The sequence below is a fragment of the Lineus longissimus genome, chromosome 2, assembly GCF_910592395.1.
Source record: "Lineus longissimus chromosome 2, tnLinLong1.2, whole genome shotgun sequence".
NCBI lineage: Eukaryota > Metazoa > Nemertea > Pilidiophora > Heteronemertea > Lineidae > Lineus > Lineus longissimus.
In genome coordinates this window covers 7,027,583-7,050,930 of record NC_088309.1, presented here as the reverse complement: position 1 = coordinate 7,050,930, position 23,348 = coordinate 7,027,583, and the positions used below count along the sequence as shown (strand labels likewise).

Here is a 23,348-nt window from a genome sequence, read left to right as displayed (position 1 = left end):
GTGTTAATTTCCCATCTCTCATCATTTGCTATAGAATTATTAGGACCTCCAACCATCCTCTTGAATATTGAAGTTCAACAACTATCATTGGACTCTGACCTGTTATACTGGCTGGACTTCCGACTCTGAGTGAGGCAATGGATGCGCTGATAGTATACACCTGCTACAAGGAATCACAGGAGTTCAAAAAGAAAATCCCACATCGCTGTAACATGATAGGTGCTATCAATGATATTGCTACTTCCATGGCGAAGAATTTGATCAGCTTCTGTGTTGACATTCAATACAATGTTTGAATGGGTCGGATGCATCAGTGTAAAGCTTGATATCATTTGGCAAATTGGTAACTAGTCAGTTTTTTCCCATGATAAAACATTCTTTCCTTTTTAATAGACATAACCAATTCTGAGAATATATCAGACAGCATAGAAAACGTTGTTACTATTCAAGACTAAAAATAATGAAACCAAAGCCTCTCTCCTCTGCTGTTACTGGGTATCAACCTTGTGTCAGGGCACCTTCTTTATGGAGGACACTGCATAGGTCCCAAGTTGGCCATTTCTTTTGAAGTTGACCTCTGTAATCAGGACACCTCTTAATTATGGACAGCATTTGTCAGTCTCAAGGGTGTCCTTTATAGAGAGGTTCTGTTGTAGCTTCCTTGGTGTACTGTGCAGGAGGGATGACACTGGTACCAGTCTAATATGTATATAGAAGAACAGCTTTGTGCTGCTTTTCCCCAGATGGAATGCGTAATTTCTGTTACTAGGATGTAGGATGTAGGATGCAGTTTAAACAATGTATGTTCAAACCAATGTATAAACAAAGCTACATTGGATGTTGAGCAGAAGGCTACATATCATACTTGGAAGCAATAAGGTGTAAGGTCTACTCATGAACATTCTTGGCATGTCTAAACAATGAAAATAAGTATGATAAAAGGCGGTATTTGTTGTGTTTAGCAGCGATTTGTATATATACATTCCTATCATTGGTCATGGGATCAGTTAACAGGTGCTGAGGGCAGAGCATTGGCCTCACCAGTCCAGATTGCTGATAGAAAGGCTGGTGGTGGTTCCAGAACTCAAGCACCAACAAGGTTTTTGCTTGCAATGTGGTTCCAGCAAGCAACAACTGTTTTATGGTTACAGCAACCAATACAGATTACTCTTGCATTGTTATGGTCCCAGCTTTACGCCTTTTTGTCACATGTATGATGACTGCAGCTACAGAAACCTTGTGCTTGGCAATTCTGTGTCGATTAGATCTTGATTGTTCATCACTACAGTTCCCTGATGGATTCACAGTGAATCCAGATAGCAAATATCAAACTTAATGGGGACAATTCTTGACACAATTAATCTCAAGTTGGCCGTTACAGAGCAATATTCACTGTGTAAGTACTTGATTTCTTGTTCGATACTCTACATATAAGTGGTCCTATATTATACTACCGAATTCATCAATCAATGTTAGTGAGTGATAGACAAGTATTAATGGCTTGTTAAATTTATATCTCCCTCCTTGACATGGGGAACGAGTCTTTTTCTCATCTTGATTTGGCAGATATGTATACCCTTCGGACTACAGAAAAAAAGCATCAGCCAGAATGCCCAAACAGAGATAATTCTTTCGTGTCTCACTTTCTTCAACCATAAGTTCTTCAGCAAATGAGGCAAAAATGTGGTTAAACATGCTTTGCATTTTTGCTTATAAACTCTCAATATTTTTATATAGGATACTAAGCTTTGAAGAGGAGATCATTCCCTAGTCTATAAGTGTATATTTGGCATTCATCAGAGGTTTGTTGAGTTTACTTTGTGCCATTCTCTTAAAAAAACACACATTTGTATCCTGAAGGCAATCGGGGTAAACGGAAGGGCAATATTTTTATATCAAGTGACCAAATGTCTGTGGAATTTATAACTGATTTGTCCGAGCTGAAAGGTCTGTCTGCGTGTTGTTTTCTGTTGCAATAAGTGTATTACTGAGGATTGGGAAATATGTTGATAACTTCTCAATAGTGGCTTTTGATGTTGTGTTGATTTTGTTTGCTTGTTGTTCGTATAATTGTCGAGATTGATTTTTATTCCATCAAGAGTTTCAAACAATGTTACTGGGTTCCGAAATGTCTGTCCAATGTTTGGCTTTGGATTAGCCTTGGCTCAGTAGCCTTGGGCTCCTTCCTCATAATAAATTAATGTTAATATATCCTAGTGATCATCATCTCATCATGACATTATGGCCAAAAAATAGTGCGATGTAAGGATTTCATGTAGAAAACAACACAAGGTCTTGCAACAATGGTGTTTTGATATGTGACCCATCAACAAAACAGGTGCATGTCTCGGCAGCTGAGTCATTCACTGCTGATGGTGGTGATTGGTTGATCTTCTTCACCAACAAGGCTCAGTTGTTGCTTCCCCTTCATACGCACCCTTGAGGCCAGGGAGGAATCACGTGGTGTACTCTAGTAGCTTCTCAACGTGCAGGCCCTGGATTTAGATGTATATAGGCTATAAAAGTGTTATCACGTGATGGATTTCTTGTCCTTCCCCTTCACATTACTTTTCCTCTTGTTTTCTTTGGTGGGATCACTTGTCTTCGTGGTATGCTACTTATACATTTCATTCCAAGTTGACCCGAAACTCCTTTACATTGTTTTGATGCTCTGTACAGCAAAATTTCACATAATTGGGATGAAATGCATTTGCATATATTTTTGAGTTTGTGTCAGGCAAAACAACTGTACATTGCAAAGTTGTTATGTGCAACAATCTAGGGCATTGCAAGCATGGAAAATAGTGCAGATGATCTTTTTAGTGAATGCTTTGATATCTGGGCCAAGTTTTTGTGGTGAAGGTACAGAATGATGGTTACTGATGCAACACAGAATGAAACCATTGAAAATAAATGAAATCAACAAAACGAAAGATTTAAACCAAAATTGAAGTAGACTCATTGAAAAGCCAAATGTAGAAAGTCACATGGGAGACCTTGGTAAAAGATGTCACAAAAAGTTAAACCCAATCACTACGGTAATTGACTTGTTCTATCCAAAATATAAACATAACCATATAACCATAAAACAAAACAAAACACCATTTACTTAGTGAAATCTTCCTGGTGTTTCATCATGCCATATCTTGAGCGAAGTAGGGACGCATGTCTAATTGGCTCTGAACTTGCTTAAATTAAAGATTAGAGCACTTAGAACCAAAGTTTAACATGTTAATAACACAAATATTTAAGATCTTATCTTTCTGTTTATAAACATGAAATCTGATCAAGAGTTCAGTATTTATGATATTTAAAAAATCCTAGACATAGGACAAGTTAATGACTATGAAGTTCGCTTTAACTGTCATGAAATGTTTGCAATGCTAAAGGTAGCTCGTGGTCAGCAGGAAAAAGTAACTTCTTTGGAAAGTCTGCCTCAAAGTTTCACACGTTTTTTGTACGAGAAGAACCCTGAAGTAGCTTTTTCTCTGTTGATCATAGAGGTTCTTCACGTGACGTCATGATGTGACGTTTTGACATTCACCTGCCAATGCATTTCCTTTACGTCATGACCACGTGCGACGGCCAATATGGCAGTGCAAAAACAATTGGTAACGTCATCATGTGATGTCAGTGAAGAACCTCTATAGACAGTATTGCAGTAACAGTCTCTCTTTCTTGACATTTCTGTAGCAGTTTCAAACAATTCTATGTCAAGGAGAAGTCAAGAACACTTGTGCTAATATATTAAAATAGAGGTTTGCGATTTTCATTGATCTGATTCTCCATTTACCTGTTTGAGTCATTTTAAAAGTGCTTGATGTTGAAGTTCAACACTTTTGATGTTTGTACTGGTCTTTCATTAGTTTCAACGATGTCTGCACTCAGGTTATTGGTTAAGAAAAGCTGTGCTGAGACTGGTAAAACAGAACGTTGCTTCGAAGGCAAAGTGGACCTGTCGATGAATAACTTCCCTCACCGGTCGCCGTACACCTAGCTTTGTGTTAATTTAACAAGGAAACCTTCCCCATTCAACCCGAGGGTACCATTGGGTGCTGGCCAAAGATAGAATCAGTAGGCCAATAAAGCCAATTGGCATCTTACTGCAGTGGCATGTAGAAACACCCATCCCAACTCCAAGTGCAGAGTGAACACTAGGAAGAAGAACTTTTTGGCAATCAAGGGTTATGGTCCTCCACCGCCGGGGATGATACATAACAAATAATCTCTTTCCATGATAACTCATTATACATAGAAAAGCCAACCAAAAGTTTTCACAGCCCTGGGAACACCAAAATTGCTGAAGAGCACTTGGTTTCAGCAATATTGAGTTGTTTAGTTGTTTAGTTCGTCTGTTGAAGAACAGATATGATGAATTCTCCTCTGAAGAAGTTGTTCAAACGTCTAGCTGAGGAAAGGCACTGCAGAGTGCCTTTGTCTGCTCATGTAATCAGTGCTGACTAGAATAACATTGACGAATTACCATTCCCAAAAGAAAATGTTTGTACTTTTATGCAGGTGGTATCTTGACCCCTAACTTTTCGAACATCTTGAATATGTTAAGCGTTCAGTTGGTTTCCTGTTCAAAGAATAAAAATGAAGTAAGTTGTAGTGGTACAGTACTGGCCATAAGTAACTTGCCATATGCATACAGTTGCATTGCTGACAAAAATTTGCCATTGATATTCATATGGTTGGATGGAACCCTGGAGCCCAGGGATGGAACTGTTACAAGTAGTGTTATGACCTATTTTACTTTCTGGTTCTGAGTATCCCAAACCAGCAGAAAAACGTATCAAAAGCACCAACCAAGAGTTCCAGGAGCACGTACATTGCAGGGAGGTGTTGATCATCAGCACCTTTGTTGATGTGTGTCTGTGTGTCAGTGACTCAAGAAGCTCATTGACCTGGTTCCTGGGTTAGGCTGTTGCTCATTGCTTATTCGAGGTGAAAACAAACTTGCTTCACCTTTTCACCAAAGAGACCTTCTCAGGCTCAAGAGTTATCACTCTGAACTTCATTTAGTCAGGATTAAGATCCGCCTCTGATCTGAGGGCTGTCCTGTAACTGTGTGGAAGAAAAATACCTTTCCTCCCTGTAATCATTGGTTAAACATACTACATTTAAACATACATGTATACCGAAATGGATCAGCCTATCTCTGCAATCAATGAACGATGGATCAAGCTTGGTACCTGCTTAATCCAGGATTGATCCTGCTGTTGATGAGGGAAGATGGTGCATTTGAATTTGCTTAAATGGCTTCTTGGACTTAAAAAGTCTATCTTGCAGTTTGGTTGGCCAAAGGTTTATGTGCAATGATGTGCTTCAATGTACAAGAAATTTTGTAAACCTCTGATGAAATAAACAGTGTACTCTGATTCTTTCAAAGATATTGCATGAGGATATTGCCAAAAAATCGAAAGCATGAAAAATGTTTGGTCTTGAATCATGGTGTTTTCATTTGAACATCACCTGAGGCATGTTTATCAGAAAATCTTGCCAGGATCAGAAAGGGATATGAATTTCGTCTTTTCTACGTCTTCAAGATTGGAAAAGTAACACTCTTCAAGGAATGCTATCTGATGAATGAACATTTGAACTTTGCTTCTCTCTATCCGGATGTTTCTACATTACTCGTTTAATGACAGGCGCTCAGTGTAGCTTTCTAAAGGTTCAAGTTTGGTAGATGATGCAGTATATTCTGCTGACTCAAGTTTAGACCTTTTATTTTCAGATGCCTACTCCATTCATTGAAAAGTTTGGAGAGTTAACTTGAATTTTCAAATGTCAATCCAATTCACGATGCTGCTCATTCTTTTCCCAACAATTTTTATAAACCTGCAAATTGTAGAGCAATTTTATCCGGTCCTGATATCTATTGGAACAATAAGTGTTTGATAAGTTTTTCATATTGTGACGAAAATAGACCACCAACTTGCAACAAGGTTAGCGAAATTCTTTGTAGTCTTATTTGTGTGTCTGGGTATCAAGGCAATATACTAATAGTGTATGCTGATATCATACATATTACGAAAATGGTAAAAAAGCTTCAGATTTTATGTTTTGCATTCTTGTTTGGCTGAAGAACATGCAGCATAGTCAGACATACAGTAAATTACAGTGGCTGGGAAAGGACATGAAGAACAATTCCTGTAATTTCTCAATCATTGGACTTATTATCTTTTTTAAAAGAAATCATGTGATGTCATTTCCTAGTCACCATAGGAAACTGGCAATTTTATTTTATCTTATGTCTGTCTTATTAATATAGCTTTAAATTATTAATCTTTCCCATTCCTGTCTTTTTGCAGCAACGGTTTGTTCATACATTAAACATTGTTTCATGGCAAAAAAGCAGCTGTTGTTTTTACCTACATAGTTGGACATTCAAATGCTGATGACCATCAGTCATAATTAAAATCACCAAATTTTTAAAATTCTCCAAGATGGCTTTTAAGATTGCTTATCTTTCCCTTTCTTGTCTTTTACAGCGAGGGTTCATTCAAAGCAAACATGGACAGCATTTTATAGAACCAGTAGTTGGACATACTAATGCTGAAGGTCAGCAGCCTCATCTTCTATACGAAGGAGCTGCATTACCCGAGCATCTCGGAGGGAGAGATTACAATGAAGATGACAAAAAGAATTCAAGTTGTGGAGTAAAAGGTAGGAACCATATTAATTATTACTAGCAAACCACCTGTTGATGTGTGGTTTTAGCATTTCTTGAATTTTTGGGAAATATCTCCAAGTCTTTATCTTTTGATGGCAAGTTTAATATCCCTTCAAACCACCTCATTAGAGGCGAAGATATCGGAAGGTGACAAAGTTGAAAAATGTCAAGTCTTTCAAAACTTATTCAATTTTGGAAGGATTGAGCCCATCCTAACTTCGGCTGAAAGTGGTGCATTATTCTTGAGTTGTCTATCTTGGGATTGTCTGACATAAAATAACCTGAAATTTATATCTTCTTCCCCTGGAGTAAACCCCTAGGCTTGAAACAACAAACGGAACTTAGCCGAGGTGACATGACAAAGTAGTATAATGAAAAAATCGTATGTGTCCTAATATAGTTTTGGCAAATCTTGTAAGCTTTCGTTAAGTTTTGTCCTTGATAGTTTTAATCTTCCACCCAGAAAATCTTGACCTAAAAGACTTTCTTGAAGTTGTTGCTGAAGGATTGTCTGGACAATCACTTGTTGTCATATCACTAGGATATCTTAGTTCTGTTTAGGTGTACTGCCGGTGGCACGAATCCCTGATCGAAGTGGGCTAACAATGTCCAAGTCGCATGTGTAAGTTACCCGGAGGGAATCTTAACTCAGAAGATATGTTATACTTAATCAGCCATGAAAGTCTGCATTCCAAGTTGTTTTATTTTTAGTGGCACATGCAATGGCAGCCAATGTCGTCTTCAGATTCACATTGTCACATTTGATGACCAGTTCAATCGTCTTCACCCCTTATTATCTGCCGGTCATCATAAGCCCTTTTTTTTCAGGTGTGAAAGTCAATTTGGTGGTTCCGACTCCTCTATCAATGTTTCCTTAGGCCGATCCTTTGATAGTTGTATATGCTTCGTTCGAAGTCAAAGTCATGTGTAGGATAATTGCTCAGCGGATCTTTGAAAAGGATTAAAAGGCTAACCTTAAATGCGATTCAGTGGTTAGATTTTTAAAAAGCGGTGAATTATAAAATGTTTATATTTGTAAACAAAGGCACTTAACTTTTGGGGTTTTGTTTTTTTACGAGAGTCACAATGCTGTGTGTTTCTGTTGGTTAATTAGATTTGGTTTAATCTAAAAATGGAAAGGTTTTGTTAGGCTTCACGCCAAAACAAGCAGTCTAAGGCAATGTATAAGGTGGGGCATCAGATGCAAGAAATTTGTCATGAACTCTTTGTAAGGTCCAGATACCAAAAGTTAACTTAATTTTCCATCATAGAAACCAATTCTTACAGGGTCTAGACGCAGACCTGTTTACACTTTTTGGAATGAAGTCTTGTAGAACTAATAAATGTGTAAGTTCCACTCACAAGGTTAAGAATACTCATGGGCCTTTAACATGTTCAATTACAGACTTAATATAACATCCAGACAGCCATTTTAGTCAAATTAAACTTAACTTCTAATTGCGTGGGATCTCTGTCTGACTTGTCATAAACATATTGCCTATCCTAGTTTGTGAAAAAAATAGCCAATTCATTCATACTTTTCACCCAAATTTAAAGAGGCCATGTTGTGGGACACACAAAGGAATCCTACCCCCCACTGTGTATGAAATTTCATGTAACAAATTCCACATTTTTTTCCAGCCCACCATCTTGTAATGCTAAATGGTGATGCTATTCATAAATTAAAAAATTCAGTACTGTGACTGTCTGGTACATGTCCTCGAAACTTCTCAGAATGAGAACTTATCCCCCCTCAGGTTATTACCGCGACATTCAGAACTCCCCATTCTTTGAGGGATTTGTGACAGATTTCCTTTAAGAGAAGTCATGTCCTGATGTCTCTCACAATGGCATCATGGTGTACCCGAGAATGTCATGTTATAAGGTGAATCGAGTGGGCCATCTTCAAGGGAAAGGTTGAACATTTCCAGATCCGTCCTTTCTAAGAAATACCAGTTCACTAGGATGTTCCTGTTCCCTGTTCCCTATCTTAAAAGTAGGTAAAGAACTAAGGAGTCTTGTAGGGCTTCTAGGAGTGACTTGATCCAAATCAAATTCGGAGAGTTCAATTCAAAAAGAAATTTTTGCTGGTGCTTCTCTCTACCAATTGTACGGGTCGCTATGCTCTGCTGACAGTGAACCAACTTGTCTGCCGGGCCAACATGACCCAGTAAAGCCTTTGGGAGTAGAATTAAACTGGCCAGTCAAATAAGAAAGTTTAACTTAACGGTTAAGATTAGGCTTTGGGGAGATCTGCTCAGCCAGAAAGGATCCGATCGCTTCTAGTTTCAGGGAAATGCATTGTGTGAGAACGTGGAGAAAATGTCTCTTTAGACTCCACGAAGTGATGTGGAAGTTTTGTAAACATGCCTCCACTTTTGTGTTTTGATTACAATTTCGGTTTAGAATATCTTTGTTTGGAAAGAAGACTGTTATATTTTCGTATGACGTTCTTATGCTTTTTTCCTCCGTGTTCAGGGTGAACCGCAGGTCATTTTAACCCACGCTTTCATGTACACATATGATTGCATTTACGTGGAGAATTCGAGATTTGGATTTCTCTTATGAAATCTTCTTCCTTGTCTTATAGAATGTGAGTTGAAATAAAGTGTAAGCTTTATGATGGACAGTGTTCTTGACCATCTAGCAATGACGCACTTCAATTACCTGATGACGACCTTTGGTAGTCAATAGTGACATGACAGGAAAAATATCAGGATTGTTTGAAAGGGAGATCAATGGCATAGTGGCTAGAGGGCCATGTTCATAATCAGAGTGTCATTAGTTCGACTCTCAGAACAATCGCTGCTGCTTCATCTCAGTGTCTTTGAGCGTGACACCTCGCCCTACCTTGCTTTGTCAGATGGCTTAATTTTAAAGTTTCTTGTACCTGGTGCCAATGTGAGGCCAAGCAAAAGACTCCATCCAAGTGGAGAGTAGCTTTAAACACTCCATCTCATGGCCGGCGTAGACGCAGTCAACAAGCCAGTGAACCCAATTGGCACCCAATCATAGTAGCAAGCAAAAAACTCTAGGCTGTGTTGTCTCAATGGAGATTAGGGTTTTTTACGCATTAGGAAGTTGTTATGTCCGAACAGATAGAGCGCTTCCTGAATGTTCCTCTTGATGTCCAATGTATGATTGGTCAGATTGGGAGCGAACTTATTTGATTATAGTGATCGAGAATCACCTCTTTGTCGTTGACAGGAATCATGAATGAAGAGAAAGTTCTGAATTAGTTTATTTTGTCCTTCCTATATTCTTACCGAACCTTTAAAGTGGCGTGTTATTAGATTTGACTTGGGTTTTTTTTCAAGTGTCTTTTTAAATCTTATTACAATTTGGAATTGAAGTCAATTAGTTTGTTGACGTAGCGGAGCGTTCCTCAGAATGAACAGCCTTTGGGCCAGTGAAGACCTGCTGAGGGTGACTAACTGGTGACTTCCTGAACTAGACTATAATGTACTTCTGTCACTCTATTTAAGTGTGATCTCCTACCAAGCTATTGACCTTCCTTTTGGCCCCTTCCCGCAGGAGTCCAGACAGTAAATAATTACGGCACTTGTCTCCTACTGGTTCCCTTTTTGCTAACCCGTAACTTGGGATGCTGCTGTGATGAAGATGACACTTTAATGTCGGTACCGGAACTTGAGAATAGCACCACCATTCATCTCAATGGTTTAAGATGTCAGGAAGGGACAAAATGTCCCCTGTGATCCCGATTGAGGGCCAGTCATTAAATTGTGTTGGATGCATTAAGGGCTACAACGGTTTCTACTATCCAAGGGGTATAAATACCGATTTGGTTAACAAGTTATTTTGAGAAAACCCTTAAAATTGGTGTATTTTCTCTTATCCAATGTCTGTAAATAAATTTTGAGGTAAATTACAAAATGCCAACATGACCTTCTTGCAAAATGAGAGAGATCAGTGGTGTAGTGGTTAGAGTAATATAATCATTATCAGGAGGTTGTGGGTTGGACTCATTGCTGTTGTAATCCTTGAGGAAGACACCGAACCCTGAATTGATTCTCTCCACCCAGGGGGATGGTAATCAGGATGAGCTCTGGCCTGATAAGCTATTCAAGGGCTCGAGCTACAGCCAAGCAGACTCCAACTTGAAATAAATTGGCTTTTACTTTGAAAAAAAGTGTAAAAAGGTCAGCAGCAAATTGACTGGGGGATCAGAAATATTGCCAAGTACCGCTACAGGCAACCTCTTGTACCAGCTGGAATAGCTCAGGTTGATAATTGTTGTCGTCATTCCTCGGTTAGAAACCATTTGGTTGTTTGGCAGTTAATTAGACCTAACAGACATATTCCTTGCATCCTTGTTTTTGCTTAATTATTGATACACCTTCGTCACGTTCCAAGAAGTGGCGGTAAAAAGCCGTCATAACAAAGTATAGGTATATAATTTTCTAATTGCTTATTGTTGTAATCCACCTGTGATTGGAACAATGCTCCACAATCTTTACATAAATTTTTTATTTCGCTGAAGGTATTAACTCGATTGCAACATTTTCTTAGAGTTTCTTACTTTTTCATTAAAATCCACCTGCCCATCTTGTGTGTCAAATGAACCCTATTGTTAGTACTAACTCCTCACTGGCTGATCATTAGTTTAAAATTTTTTTTCATGCAACCACATGGGTCCTTCCCCTGTATTCTGGACACGCTAAACCTCATCGTGCAAACAGGAACAAACATCAAGCAAACAGGAACACGCAACATTGTAAACAACAGCCCTCCATAGTCTTTTAAAAATGTGTTATTGTTGAGGAGGGGCAGTGGTATGCTAAATGGGGTCCTTAATGAGGCAAATTTGGCTAATTTGTCTGAGGTGTCACAAAACATAAGCATGATAGAACCAATAAAACTGTGATAATAAGTCAATGATTGTGCTCATCAGCAAAGCCGTGCCATTAAGATAATATCTTTAATGAAAGTTTTACACCATTAACACTTGAAGTGGGGAAAAGGGGTGGCTCTGCGGGATTTAAGTACAAAAGTTAGTTATAGTTGATTACTGCCTTAATTATCCACAATTATAGGCTGTCATAATTCACCTTGTTCTTCTTGAGATGGTTTTGACATTGTAAATGCCATTAAGGCTTCCCTTATAGCTTCCGTATGTACATTATAGTGTCGGGCCCTACTGGATAGAAACCCATTGTGTAGACCCACTCGAGAAAAACATGTATCTCTTCTTAGCTTCTAATTGCAACGTCCTTTGAATGAGAAGTAAAACACAGATTCCTTGTACAAGGGGTCTAATTTAAGGCCAAGCAAAAGACTGTATCTGTACAGAACCTGACAGAGTGACGAGGCCAATAACCCTGCTTGTCACCAAAACGATTTGTCGTGGCACTTTGAATTAGAGTGTGTTGATCTTGATAAGATTCAAAAACCTTGGTGGTCAAGATCTTGCTTTGGCTGGGTCAGTCTGTGTTCCATTTGCTACTTGTTTCCATTTTCAATGAGCACCTGTCTAAATCACTTCATCGGAAACACCTGGGCTAATCCAGGCTGCTGCATCCATCAGAGATCTCCATCTCTGAAGCGGTTGGAATTTTGCTGGATCGGAGAAAGGAAAATGATGTGGACATGAGCTGTAGCTATAGGCCTACTGTATGACCCCACTGGAAAACAAAACTGATGAAAGGAAAAACTCAAATGCAAAAGCAATCAGCTACATGTTTTAGCTTCAGTTGTTTACCCTAAATGATCTCTTGCTCTGTGTTAGTTACCGGTCCTGTTTCTGTCTGGTATTCCGAAAGTCTAAAAACCTTGTTTCTTCATATCATATGATGCTTTTGTTTTGTATCAACTTTCCACGAATAGGTTAAATGCAGGTTGTTTGATGCAAGTGGATTAGGGCTATGACGGAAGCGTTGTAATACAAAACCCCTCTCTTAATTGCATATTTCTGTTGATATGTGATGAAAGCAATATATTCACCCAAGCACGGGGAGGGCGGTTAACCTTGTTCAACCCCAATTATTGGATATGCCACATATCGCTTCACACATGAGATTGTCAGATAGTTTAAAGTTAAGTTATTGCTGTATTCAACAGGTTGTGACTTTCTCCTCAAAAGACCATTTTGGGACAAATGGTGGTAAAGAAGCAACTAGAAATAACACTCCCCAGGATGGGCATGTTGACCCTTACAATTCTGATGGTGCGAGTTTGGTTAAGACCGACTGATTACGGAATAGCTACATGTTGCATAGAGTGAGATTGGGATACTAATCTAATGGAAGTGCTGTTTCAGTGGTTTCCATTCACAAAACTGGAAGAGCAAGTGAAGTTGGTGTTTGTGGTTTTGCTTAGCACTTGGATACCACTGACCCATTACCTTGACATTCTAAGCCAAGGATCCTGTTAGCACTCTCTGACTTTCTGCTGAAAAACTTTTGAAAGGCTACGGGTTAGCTCACCAAGTCCTTGGATTCATAACATTTTCAATAGTTTCCAAGAAACAAAACATATCTTGTTGTATTTCGACTTGCCATGAATTCTTCACATTCCCTGGTTAGCTGTGAATGTTATCAGCTCATAGAGACCTATCAGGGTATACTCTTTGTTTCACTGATATAAGACCAGTTGATTAATTGCAACAAAATATAACCAAATGGCAAATCGGAACATGACATCATGAACATCAGAGAACTCGACATCACCAACCTATTGGCTATCCAATTTTTGAATGGTTTTCAACCGCCATATGCATCATATCAAGCTCGAATTGAGTATTCAGAACGGTCTTAGCTCGGTGACACTAGAGTATACCTATTCATATATTTAACGGAATGAAAGGGTATAAACATTGCACCTCCGAGAATAACACAGGACAAACATTTCTCTTTACCACTATAGAATAGATACTAAGTCGAAATTTAGTCTTCTGCCAGTCAATAAAGCAAGGTTTATAATCTGGCTGTGTGGCGTGAAGCCCAACAAAATCTTATTCCAACGGATTTTCCCTGAGCTTTTCGAATGTTTTGGATGAATTTATGGAATGCAATGTTGGCATACACATTGTTATGCAAGCATTAGTATGGTCGTCTGTGTCAATTGACATAGAATTATCAAGTTTATTCTGCATATCTTGGATTTTTTTCCTAAAGTTGCCACATGGCTTAAGTTATAACCTAATCATTTTGTTGTTCTGTTAACTGTTAGAACCAACAAAAACATAAAGGGGCAAAAAGTGCTCTGCACAGAATACAAAACCTATTCTTCTGCTGGCAAATATTGAGCGCTTTGACGGCAAGTTGTGCAAATTTGAATTTTAACTTTGATAGTGTTTTGTTCAAGGCCTTTCCTTCTTGTTGACAAACTACAAGAACAGACAAATTCCTAAGAAAATTTTACATTTGATTTAAAATCCCAATCAAGACAAAAAAAGCAAACTGCATGTAAAAAGGGATGGTCGTTGTTTTTGAGCTCTTATTCATGCCATTGTGCCTCAGATGGCTTAACACAATGAAGCAAGATGATGCGTCAGCTGGCCTTGGTGAAGACTTGTTGGAAACTGCCAGGGACAGAAACCAATGGCGAAGTTCCCTCGCAATTTTGATGGCCTAAACCATCAGGCTGCATAGAAGAAGAAGAGGTATCCATACCATGGTACTGATTCGATCTGTGATTGCCCTTCCCAAAGTAAAGATGTTTTTCGCATAAAAAGTGTTCGTTAAAATCGTAAATAAAAAATGCAAACTGTTTTATTTTTACAATATGGGAACACGTTATGTAACAGATGTCGATGGTCGTGGAAAACAATTCCAAGAATGACCAAATTTTGTTTTAGTATTGCCATCATTTCCCTTTGACATGATCAGCAAGTTTTGGCTAATGTTGTAATTGGCCTGCTAGACCCTGTTAGTTTTCACACTAGCCTCATTAACAAATCATCACATGTTTCCGATATGGGGTCTTGAACTTAACTGTTTGATTGTTTTTCATGGTGTTTAACCATATCTGTCTGGTTAATGACTCTTTTGGCCAAAGTTCATTGGTAGTTACAGTCCAAATCACAATTGACATCCCTTAATATGTGTCATTGATGCGCGACCCTGCGCATAAAACGCTCATAATACAAGGGAAACATTGAGAGATAAGCACTCCATTGGCACATAACTCGCACATGCGTTGCGTGTAACTGACACGAAGCAGGAAGGATGTCAATTGTTACTTGGACTGTTACTGGGAAAAATCAATGATTCATGTCGGACACACAAGAGTTTCTTACCCCAATAAGTCCCACCCTAGTCATTTTAAACTAAGAAAATGAAAGATCTTTTCAGACTGAGAGAAGGCCACAGATTTTCATTTTTTTTTTTCATTGATATTGAAAATTAGATAATTCTGATTTGTTTATATTGAATTAACTTTGTTTATGATATATGTAGAAACATCCTATTATAGATGGAATGACAGGATACAGCCTGGTCATTGTTATCCTGTTGAGGTTCAGCTGGGTTTGGGTAGGATTTCTTTCCGACTATCTTTAACCAATGACTAAGTCCAAGTATTCTCACTGTTTAGAAAATCCAGTGCGTGCACCAGCATCTTTGCTAGATGTTGAGAACCCCGCCACAAGTATCCAACAAACACAAAACTAGTCATTTTGTAATTTAGAGCAACTTGTATGTGCCTCTTCAGAAACAGTTTATTAAGGAACAGGAGAAGAACAAACAAAAATTGTAGAAATAAGAATATCTCTCCTTTAAGGACATATAGTGACTGATGAAGATGCCACTTGTACAATGGTAATTTACAAGCAAATAAACCACCCCTTTCAGAATATATATAATAGAATAACATTGGCCAAGTTCTGGTACAAAATCTTCTGGTAATCTGGACCTTTCAAATTCACTCAGCAAGCAACAGACACAGGTTGCTCCGGATGTTTGTCTGTTAGCAGTGTAAATTTGATGTCACCTTTGCCCCAGCATTCTGCCCGATACCCAACTCTCCTGTTGCCATATAGACCTACCGTTACAGTTTTGCTGTTTAGCTGTTCCCCTGGGGTCTGTGGCTAAACCCTTTCCAAATAATGTTTGCTTTTGCCTTTGGTTAGATCAGAAGTTCGTGACCCTTGTGCCTGATTTGAGATGCACAAACACTAATTTGTGATTTTAAATTCTCAATGATGATTTTATAGCTTAAAAATAACATAATTCTCACTTTTTTGTGAGTCTTGAAATATGTTGACAAAGTCTGTTCATTTTGATGCCATATTATTTCATGAGGAAGTTATTACTTCTGATTCAGACTGGTCAGGAAATCTTTAATTTATTTTTCCAGCAATAACACATCATACAGCCATTTTGGCTGAGGTCTTTGACATATTAACAAATCCTGTTTTAAGATGTCGTTTTTGACCAGTTGCTGTTTCAGGTATCATAGCTGATTAAAAATAAGCCAGAATGATGCAGACTTGCTTTGAAATTTTGTTGGTAAATTTTAGATGGCTAAAACTTGTTGTGATAGTAGCTTTGGGCAATGTGCCCAGCGGTGTTTTTCTTTTTCGCGATATGACCTACTTTTCGGCCTCCAGGCGGCCATCTTGGAAATTTGTTTTTTGCCTTTTTGAACCTAAGCTGAAAATCCATCCAAAAATGACCCAAAATGATATATTGTTATAATTGATATCTAGACATATCAGAACCAATAAAACACTGCCAATGTAGTTGTTGATATCATACATATGCTGCCTGCAAAAGTCAGCTCAAAATTCCAACCGCTTCATGGTTTTTCAAAGATTTGGTAAATTTTTGCAAAATTCTGCCACCAAACTCAAAAAGGGGCCTTGGATCCAGGGCCCATATGACCATCCATGAGCATGAATGTATAGGACTGAAAAGCCTGTAAGACCTGGGTACAAGGTATTTTTAAAGTGGTCTGCATCCGCAAACTGTGCGTGATATAACGCTGAAAATGCAGGATATTGATGATAGATACATAATCTGATAGATGTTAAAGCGAAATTTTTCTATCAATGCTGGTTTGGCAGTAATTCTTCAAAATATCATGAAACGATATTCCCTCTCAATCAAGTAGACTTTGATGTTTTCACCCCAAATCTTGGTTCAGTACTCAGACTGACATTGTCTTCCAGGTCATCAAGAAAATGTCTAAAAAATGTTGATATTTTGAGAACATGATAAAGTTGTCTTTTCGTGATATTTGGAAGAATAAATGGTTAATTAGCACTGATATCGATATTTTGCTTTAGCATCAACCGGATTATGTATCCATCATTACTTTCCAAAATGTTCAGCATCTTAAGGTCGCTCATGTTTGCCCTGAAAATCCATCCAAAAATGACCCAAAATGATATATTGTTATAATTGATATCTAGACATGTCAGAACCAATAAAACACTGCATTACATTACCTGAGGAGGGCACATGGTCCCATTGTACAACAGTAACAGTTATCAAACTTCCAAGAATAGCTCCGTGACCACTTTCAATTTACCTTGGTAAAAGATTGACTTACATGTAACATTCATCCACTGTGTTCAAAGAATCAAGTGGAGATATCATTTCAATTTGGGTTTCCACAAAGCTTCAAGTGCAGCTAACATTTCATGTTGTATTGTCACATGATGTAAACCACGATTTGTTTTGCGGGATCGGGTGAATGCAAGAAATGTTACACTTGTCACAGTATGTCAATACTGAAGAGGTGGGAGATGTGTGATCACTTCCACCACTTGAGATGAATGTAAAATGAGAGTGGTTGATGATTGAAAGAAATACCCACCTAAACATTATGGTTATGTCTGGCTGGTTTAGAACTGATCAAAGGTAAAGATGGGCAACATCTTTTATTTACTTTATTGTTTGATTGAGTGTAAACTATCTATTCCTATAGTTCATTTGGATATTCACAGTGTGCACCTACCTTTGCTGTATTAAAAACGCCAAATTTTCATGCGATCTTAGTTTTGCATTACATGAAAAATTATCAGAAAATCTTTATCTTTGCAGATAATGAAAATGAAGATGCTGAAAGATTACGATGGGAGAGAGAAGTTCGCGGGAATGTTGTCAACCATCATAGAAGAAAACGATCTTCGTACAGTTTAGAACGGAATGTCGAGACGTTGGTTGTTGTTGATGATAAAATGATGGAGTTTTATCAAAAGGAAAATGTCGAAACATATATTTTGACTATTATGAATATGGTGAGTTCATTTTACCAGTAATTACTTTGTTGCACAATGTTGCCAATGCTCAATCGGCAGTTGGTGCTCTAAAGCGGACCACAAACGAGTGATTTTTGTGGCTGCGACCAGCAATTATGATCGCATGTAATGTCAACGCATTTACCTGCAAGAAGAATCGGTGATCGCCGCAATCTGGAATCAATATCAAACACAGCAATAATGGATTGAATTCGTAGACAAGCAATCGTTTTATTGCCTATCGTAGTGAATATTATTGTCGTAGGTCACAACAACAAAATTCACTTGTTTACAAGGGCTTTAATTATTTTAGATTAGTGGCACTATTTGTACTTGTATCATATTGAATCATTTTGATATGTTGTCCGTTTCAGGTAGCAGTAATTTACCATGATTCTAGTATTGGCAATGCAGTCAATGTTGTTCTAGTCAGATTAATATTGCTGGAGGAGGAGGAGGTAGGTCAAAGGTCATCAGATCACGCTGTTCTGTAATATCAAGAATAAACACTTGGTATAAATATGTGCCACAAAAGTTTGATGAAATGGGTTTCAAAATAGTTCATGACTGTTGAAACCATTACATAAGCCCAGCAAATGTTTGCTCCCAGTGCTTTGGCATTCAAGAATCTTCCATGATGTGACGCAGCAATATCTTATCAGTCAACAGTTTAACAGTTCCAATGAAGTGATACTATAATAAAGTTTGGTATAAGGTAATCATTTTTTTTATAATGTCACGTAATGAATATAAATGTCTCTGTATTTCAGGATGATCTCAAGATCAGTCACCACGCTGATCACACTTTGAATAGTTTCTGTAAATGGCAAAGTCGAATAAACCCCAAGGAGGACAAACACCCCACTCATCATGACGTCGCTGTCCTCCTTACCAGGTGAGAACAATCAGATTCGAAAAGAATCTGTCTCTCAGGCATGCATTTTATGGAATACAGATCAGTGCAAATAAGAGGTTCACAACAATAACTTTTATCAGCAGCATTGGTTTATAGTGGCCCGTAATACACTTGTTCTACCATTAATAAATATCAAAAGTACACAAGGTCAGACACATTACATACGAGCTAGTTGCTGAAAAAAGTGTTTTTCACAATAAAAAGAGAAAGAAAGGAGTTCCCTTGTTTCAGCCGTCCTAATGATTTCAATGATATCATGCGATGCCCTTTAGAAAATAGAACAGATACCTGCGCTCCAATTATATTAAGTCATAATTGGAACGCAGGATTTATGATAGCAATTAAAAGATGGCAAAAACTGCTCTCATTTCAAGTGCAACATACTGTGTTTATTCCCAACTTTGACCGTAAGATGGAAGAAAAAAGAATGTTGCATAATGCAAAAAGAAATAAAATAAGTACTTTTAGATCTTTAACTCATCATTAATTAACTCTCTTTTACTGCCAGGTCCAGAAACGCCTACGAGCTATGGCTGGCCACATTATGCGTGTATATTCGAAAGCTATAGGCTATTAGCTGCTTAAAGGGCATTGCTACACCTCATAGTCTGGCACTTGCAAGGACTATACAGCACTGATGTATGAAGTTAGTGGTGAAGACTAGGAAATGGTCATAAACATGCATGATGATGTTGATGATGAAGTTGATTTTGAATCAGGTTTTTGAATGAAAGTTCTCATCCTGCTACTGGTACCCAAGGGGTTAGCCTTTTAAAGACATGCTAAGTGATACCTGGAATGTTACAGTTTTGTTCATATTCCAACTAAAGTGTGGTCCAGTTACCAGCCACTAACTGCCTCTTCATTATATCGCTACCAATGTAACTCATGTACTTTCTCATCGAACTCTTACCGTTCAATTTTTTAAACTTCTGCAAAAATTTTGCACCTGTTCTGGCTATTAGTCTGCTCGGGTGTACTTTTTTCTGTAAACTGTTGGTTAGCGGACATATATCTTACCTGATTTGAGATGTTTTGAGATAGTTTAACCGTGGTTCAGGGAATTGTTTTGGACTGCTTTTGATCGAGATTTCACCAGAACAGGATTTCTTTTTAAGGGTATTGGTAGCGTAACACTGCTCTAGAGAGGCAGGGGTGAATGATAAACATATTTTCGTGCTATTCTTCCCCCATCAAAGCAATGAAAAGCTTAAGAAGCCAGCTACGCTGGCCGGGGTGCTGGTTTTAGCATGTTTTGCTCAACTAATTGGGAAAACAAAGATATATGCAAGATGGACTTTTCTGAACCTCAATTGGCTCTCAACTGGCCCCTCAGCCATCTTCTATCATAGTCTGCATCAGTTTGGATAATCCTGCACTTGTAGGATGCCAGATCCAGCAGGGGTTAATTTCAGATACTACTGGGCATAAATATAGCTCTTATGATTTACAAATCCATCTAAAATTGGCCAGCTTCAGTCTATTTTCAATGTAAATCAAGTAACCATACAACCCAGGCAGGATATAAACGCTTGGCAACCTTAAAGCGAGCTGTGATCTGGCTTACCTAAGGCGCTTAAGGTTAGCAGACCACCGGTTGCTGTTCATACTTATCAAAGGCTTACTATTGCGATTCTTATGTTACTCTCAAACCCCTATCTTAAGTTGTGTAGTCTGAACTAACAGTTCCTGGTATATTACCATTTGCTAATACGTTGGTTGGTTTAATGGTTTCTGAGTAAGAGGGTTTTTTTCTCAATAATTATGCACTCCATGATTGTATCAAAGTGATATACTGTATGAAAGCCAAGACCAAATTATCCAAAATAGAGTTTAAAATTCAAGTTGATCTGCACACTATAAGCCTTCATCAGGAAATGACTTGATCATTGTGACTTAAAATAATTTCTGTATATCATTCGGTAAAATGGGGAGGACATTAGGTAGGCCTTTCGACTGATGGGCCCACAAATTTGACACCAGTCCACTCCACATTGTATTACTGTCTAATGCTTTTCTGCGAACCCATTCTAGCGATTCTAAAAATGTGAGAGCAATCAACGGAAGCCTTTCCTTTGCCCCAACAAGATTCTTATTCCATAATCCGCACTGTTTAAGACTTATAAGTTGGTTGACTTTTATAAGTTTCGTATTTGACTTCTTGTCTGCAGGCGTACAAAGTGACATAATCTGGTCTCGTTGGCACAGAGTTTTTGGAAGTTTTTAAACAACATAAGAAGCTATTCCGAGTATTAAGGAAAAGCATACACACCCTGCAAACATACTCAGCTTAAGACAAATCGAATGAGATAAACTAGCGTTCTGTTTGACTTTTCGACTCCTAAAGCTATGTTCTAGAAATGGCACTTGGAGGTAATGGTATGTACCCTACATATCCAAAACAGTGGCACAGTATTCGGACAGACACTGACTATCTCAAAACTGATGCTTTAAACTAGAACACTTGTTGGGTTGACAATGGAGCATAATTTGCTCTCTCAAAAAAGGTTCACTGACACCATCTGAGAAAGGTTCATTTTACAACCAACAGAATTCGGCATTGTTTTATTTCTTCTTTTAAACGTACTGATCATACTTTGAATAGTTTCTACAATCGAGTCGGATAAACCCCAAGGAGGACACACATCCTACTCATGGTGATGTCGCTGATTGCAGGTTGGAGCTGAGTAACAATGTGTATCATGTTTCATGATTCTCCTGTAGCAGATGTTCTTATACCACAATGTTTTCTTGCAGATTTAACATTTGTTCAAGGAAGAACCAACCCTGTAGCACGCTTGGTCTGGCCCAGGTGTCTGGGATGTGTCAACCCCACCGGAGCTGTAACATTAATGAAGACACTGGCTTGGCTCTGGCTTACACAATAGCTCATGAGTTGGGACACAAGTGAGTATGAAAGGCAAAAAATATTTGTGACTTAAGCATGAATCCTGAAAAACTTAAAGCTAACCCTTCCTGTCAAATGCCTGTGTTTATTATTAAAAAACTAATCGATATTTTATTTTACAGTTTTGGTATGAAGCACGACGGTCCCTCCAACAGTTGCGAGGCACCTTACGGTATCAGACAACACGTCATGTCTCCGCAGCTGGTCTCGGATAGTTCACCTTTAGTCTGGTCTAACTGTAGCAGAGACGCTATCACGAAATTCCTTGAGTAAGTTCTGAAGTAAAGCCCCCGCAGGGAACATCTCATAATTCACTTGCCAACAACAAAGTTGTCTAGTCTGTCCCGGAACTAAAGGTGTATGCAAATGCCCTGGCAGTGTGGGGACAAAATTTCCTTTCACGTCAGCAATGGCTTCATGGAATATTCATTATCACTCACATCATTTCTTCCATTCTAATCTGTCTTGTCTCTTTTCAGCCGTGACTGGGGTTACTGCCTGGAAGATGAACCTGGTGATCACGACTTCGAATATCCAATCATTCCACCCGGTGCAATGTATGACGCTGACCATCAATGTCGTCTGCAATATGGAGCCACGGCAACACACTGTGATGGCATCGAGGTAAATATAGCAGAAGGCTAGTCTTATGCAGCACTTTTATAATGGCTTAACATGATTCTTTGTTGATATCTCTCTATAACTTGACCACTTCCTGTGTGTCTTTCAAAATTCTCCGCCACAGAAATATCTTGAAGACTTTCCATCTGGCATGCTCTCGGCCAATTCGTGTGTACCAGTACCCTGGTTAGTTGGGGATTTTGGTTTCTGGTTTATACTCTAATAGTGCCTCTCCACGGTCAGTTAATGTTAGCTCTGTCAGGTACATGGAATTCTGCCAGCATTGGCAGACGGCTTTCTTCATTCTCTTGTATCTTACAATATCAACACAGCTGGAGAGAAATCTATGCTCTAGTTGGGTATTTTTTCAGATTTTTCTGACAACAGTAGCTTTTAGCTCAACATGCATAAGATAAAAAGCAGTGGTTTGCGCTAGAAATTACGTATAGGCTTTCTTTGAATTTTTTTAAATGATAATATAGTGGGAGTGTAACCATACTGGCTGGTTCGCTTCAACTTTTCAGTGGAGAATATCAACATTGAGATGAATGGCCTTATCTCAGACTGCAAATACAGTCAAGCAAACTGCAAAAATACTGACCTCAGTCTGTAGCCCTCCTTAATCAAAGAATGTCGATGTACCTGTAGCTTCAGTAATTGAATAAAGGAACTCGGGTTTCAGATTTTGAGCTTGTGGTTTATTTTCCTCCGGGATGAGTATACTTACCTAAAGTAATCATGTCCACTTATTGCAAAGTAGTTCAATGCTCATTAAACTTAAAGTCTAAGTCTCCTTGTGTTTCTGCTTTTAGGAGGTGTGTACAACCTTATGGTGTAAAGTTGACAACAAGTGTATGACCCGTCTGGAGGCTGCAGCAGAAGGGACATACTGTGATAAGAAAAATAAGAACATGGTAAGAACAGCACTTGATCATCCCAATATGAATGATGACCTTTGTGACCACCCTATTCCAGACACCAAACACCGGGTGGAAGGCAGTTGAGATTTCTCTGTAGTGTAATG

The 23,348-nt window shown here is 38.5% G+C and overlaps 1 protein-coding gene across 2 annotated transcripts in view; it reads left to right on the top strand.

The window, feature by feature from the left end:
* LOC135482445 (A disintegrin and metalloproteinase with thrombospondin motifs 12-like) overlaps positions 1-23,348 on the top strand; it is a 46,367-nt gene that overhangs the window by 11,924 nt on the left and 11,095 nt on the right. For both annotated transcript variants that reach the window (XM_064762437.1, XM_064762436.1), the window contains exons 3-10: positions 6,495-6,669; positions 17,683-17,879; positions 18,254-18,337; positions 18,650-18,774; positions 21,553-21,702; positions 21,826-21,972; positions 22,183-22,327; positions 23,137-23,238. In XM_064762437.1, coding sequence (XP_064618507.1) covers positions 6,495-6,669; positions 17,683-17,879; positions 18,254-18,337; positions 18,650-18,774; positions 21,553-21,702; positions 21,826-21,972; positions 22,183-22,327; positions 23,137-23,238 — 1,125 coding nt within the window. The remainder of the gene's footprint in view (positions 1-6,494; positions 6,670-17,682; positions 17,880-18,253; positions 18,338-18,649; positions 18,775-21,552; positions 21,703-21,825; positions 21,973-22,182; positions 22,328-23,136; positions 23,239-23,348) is intronic.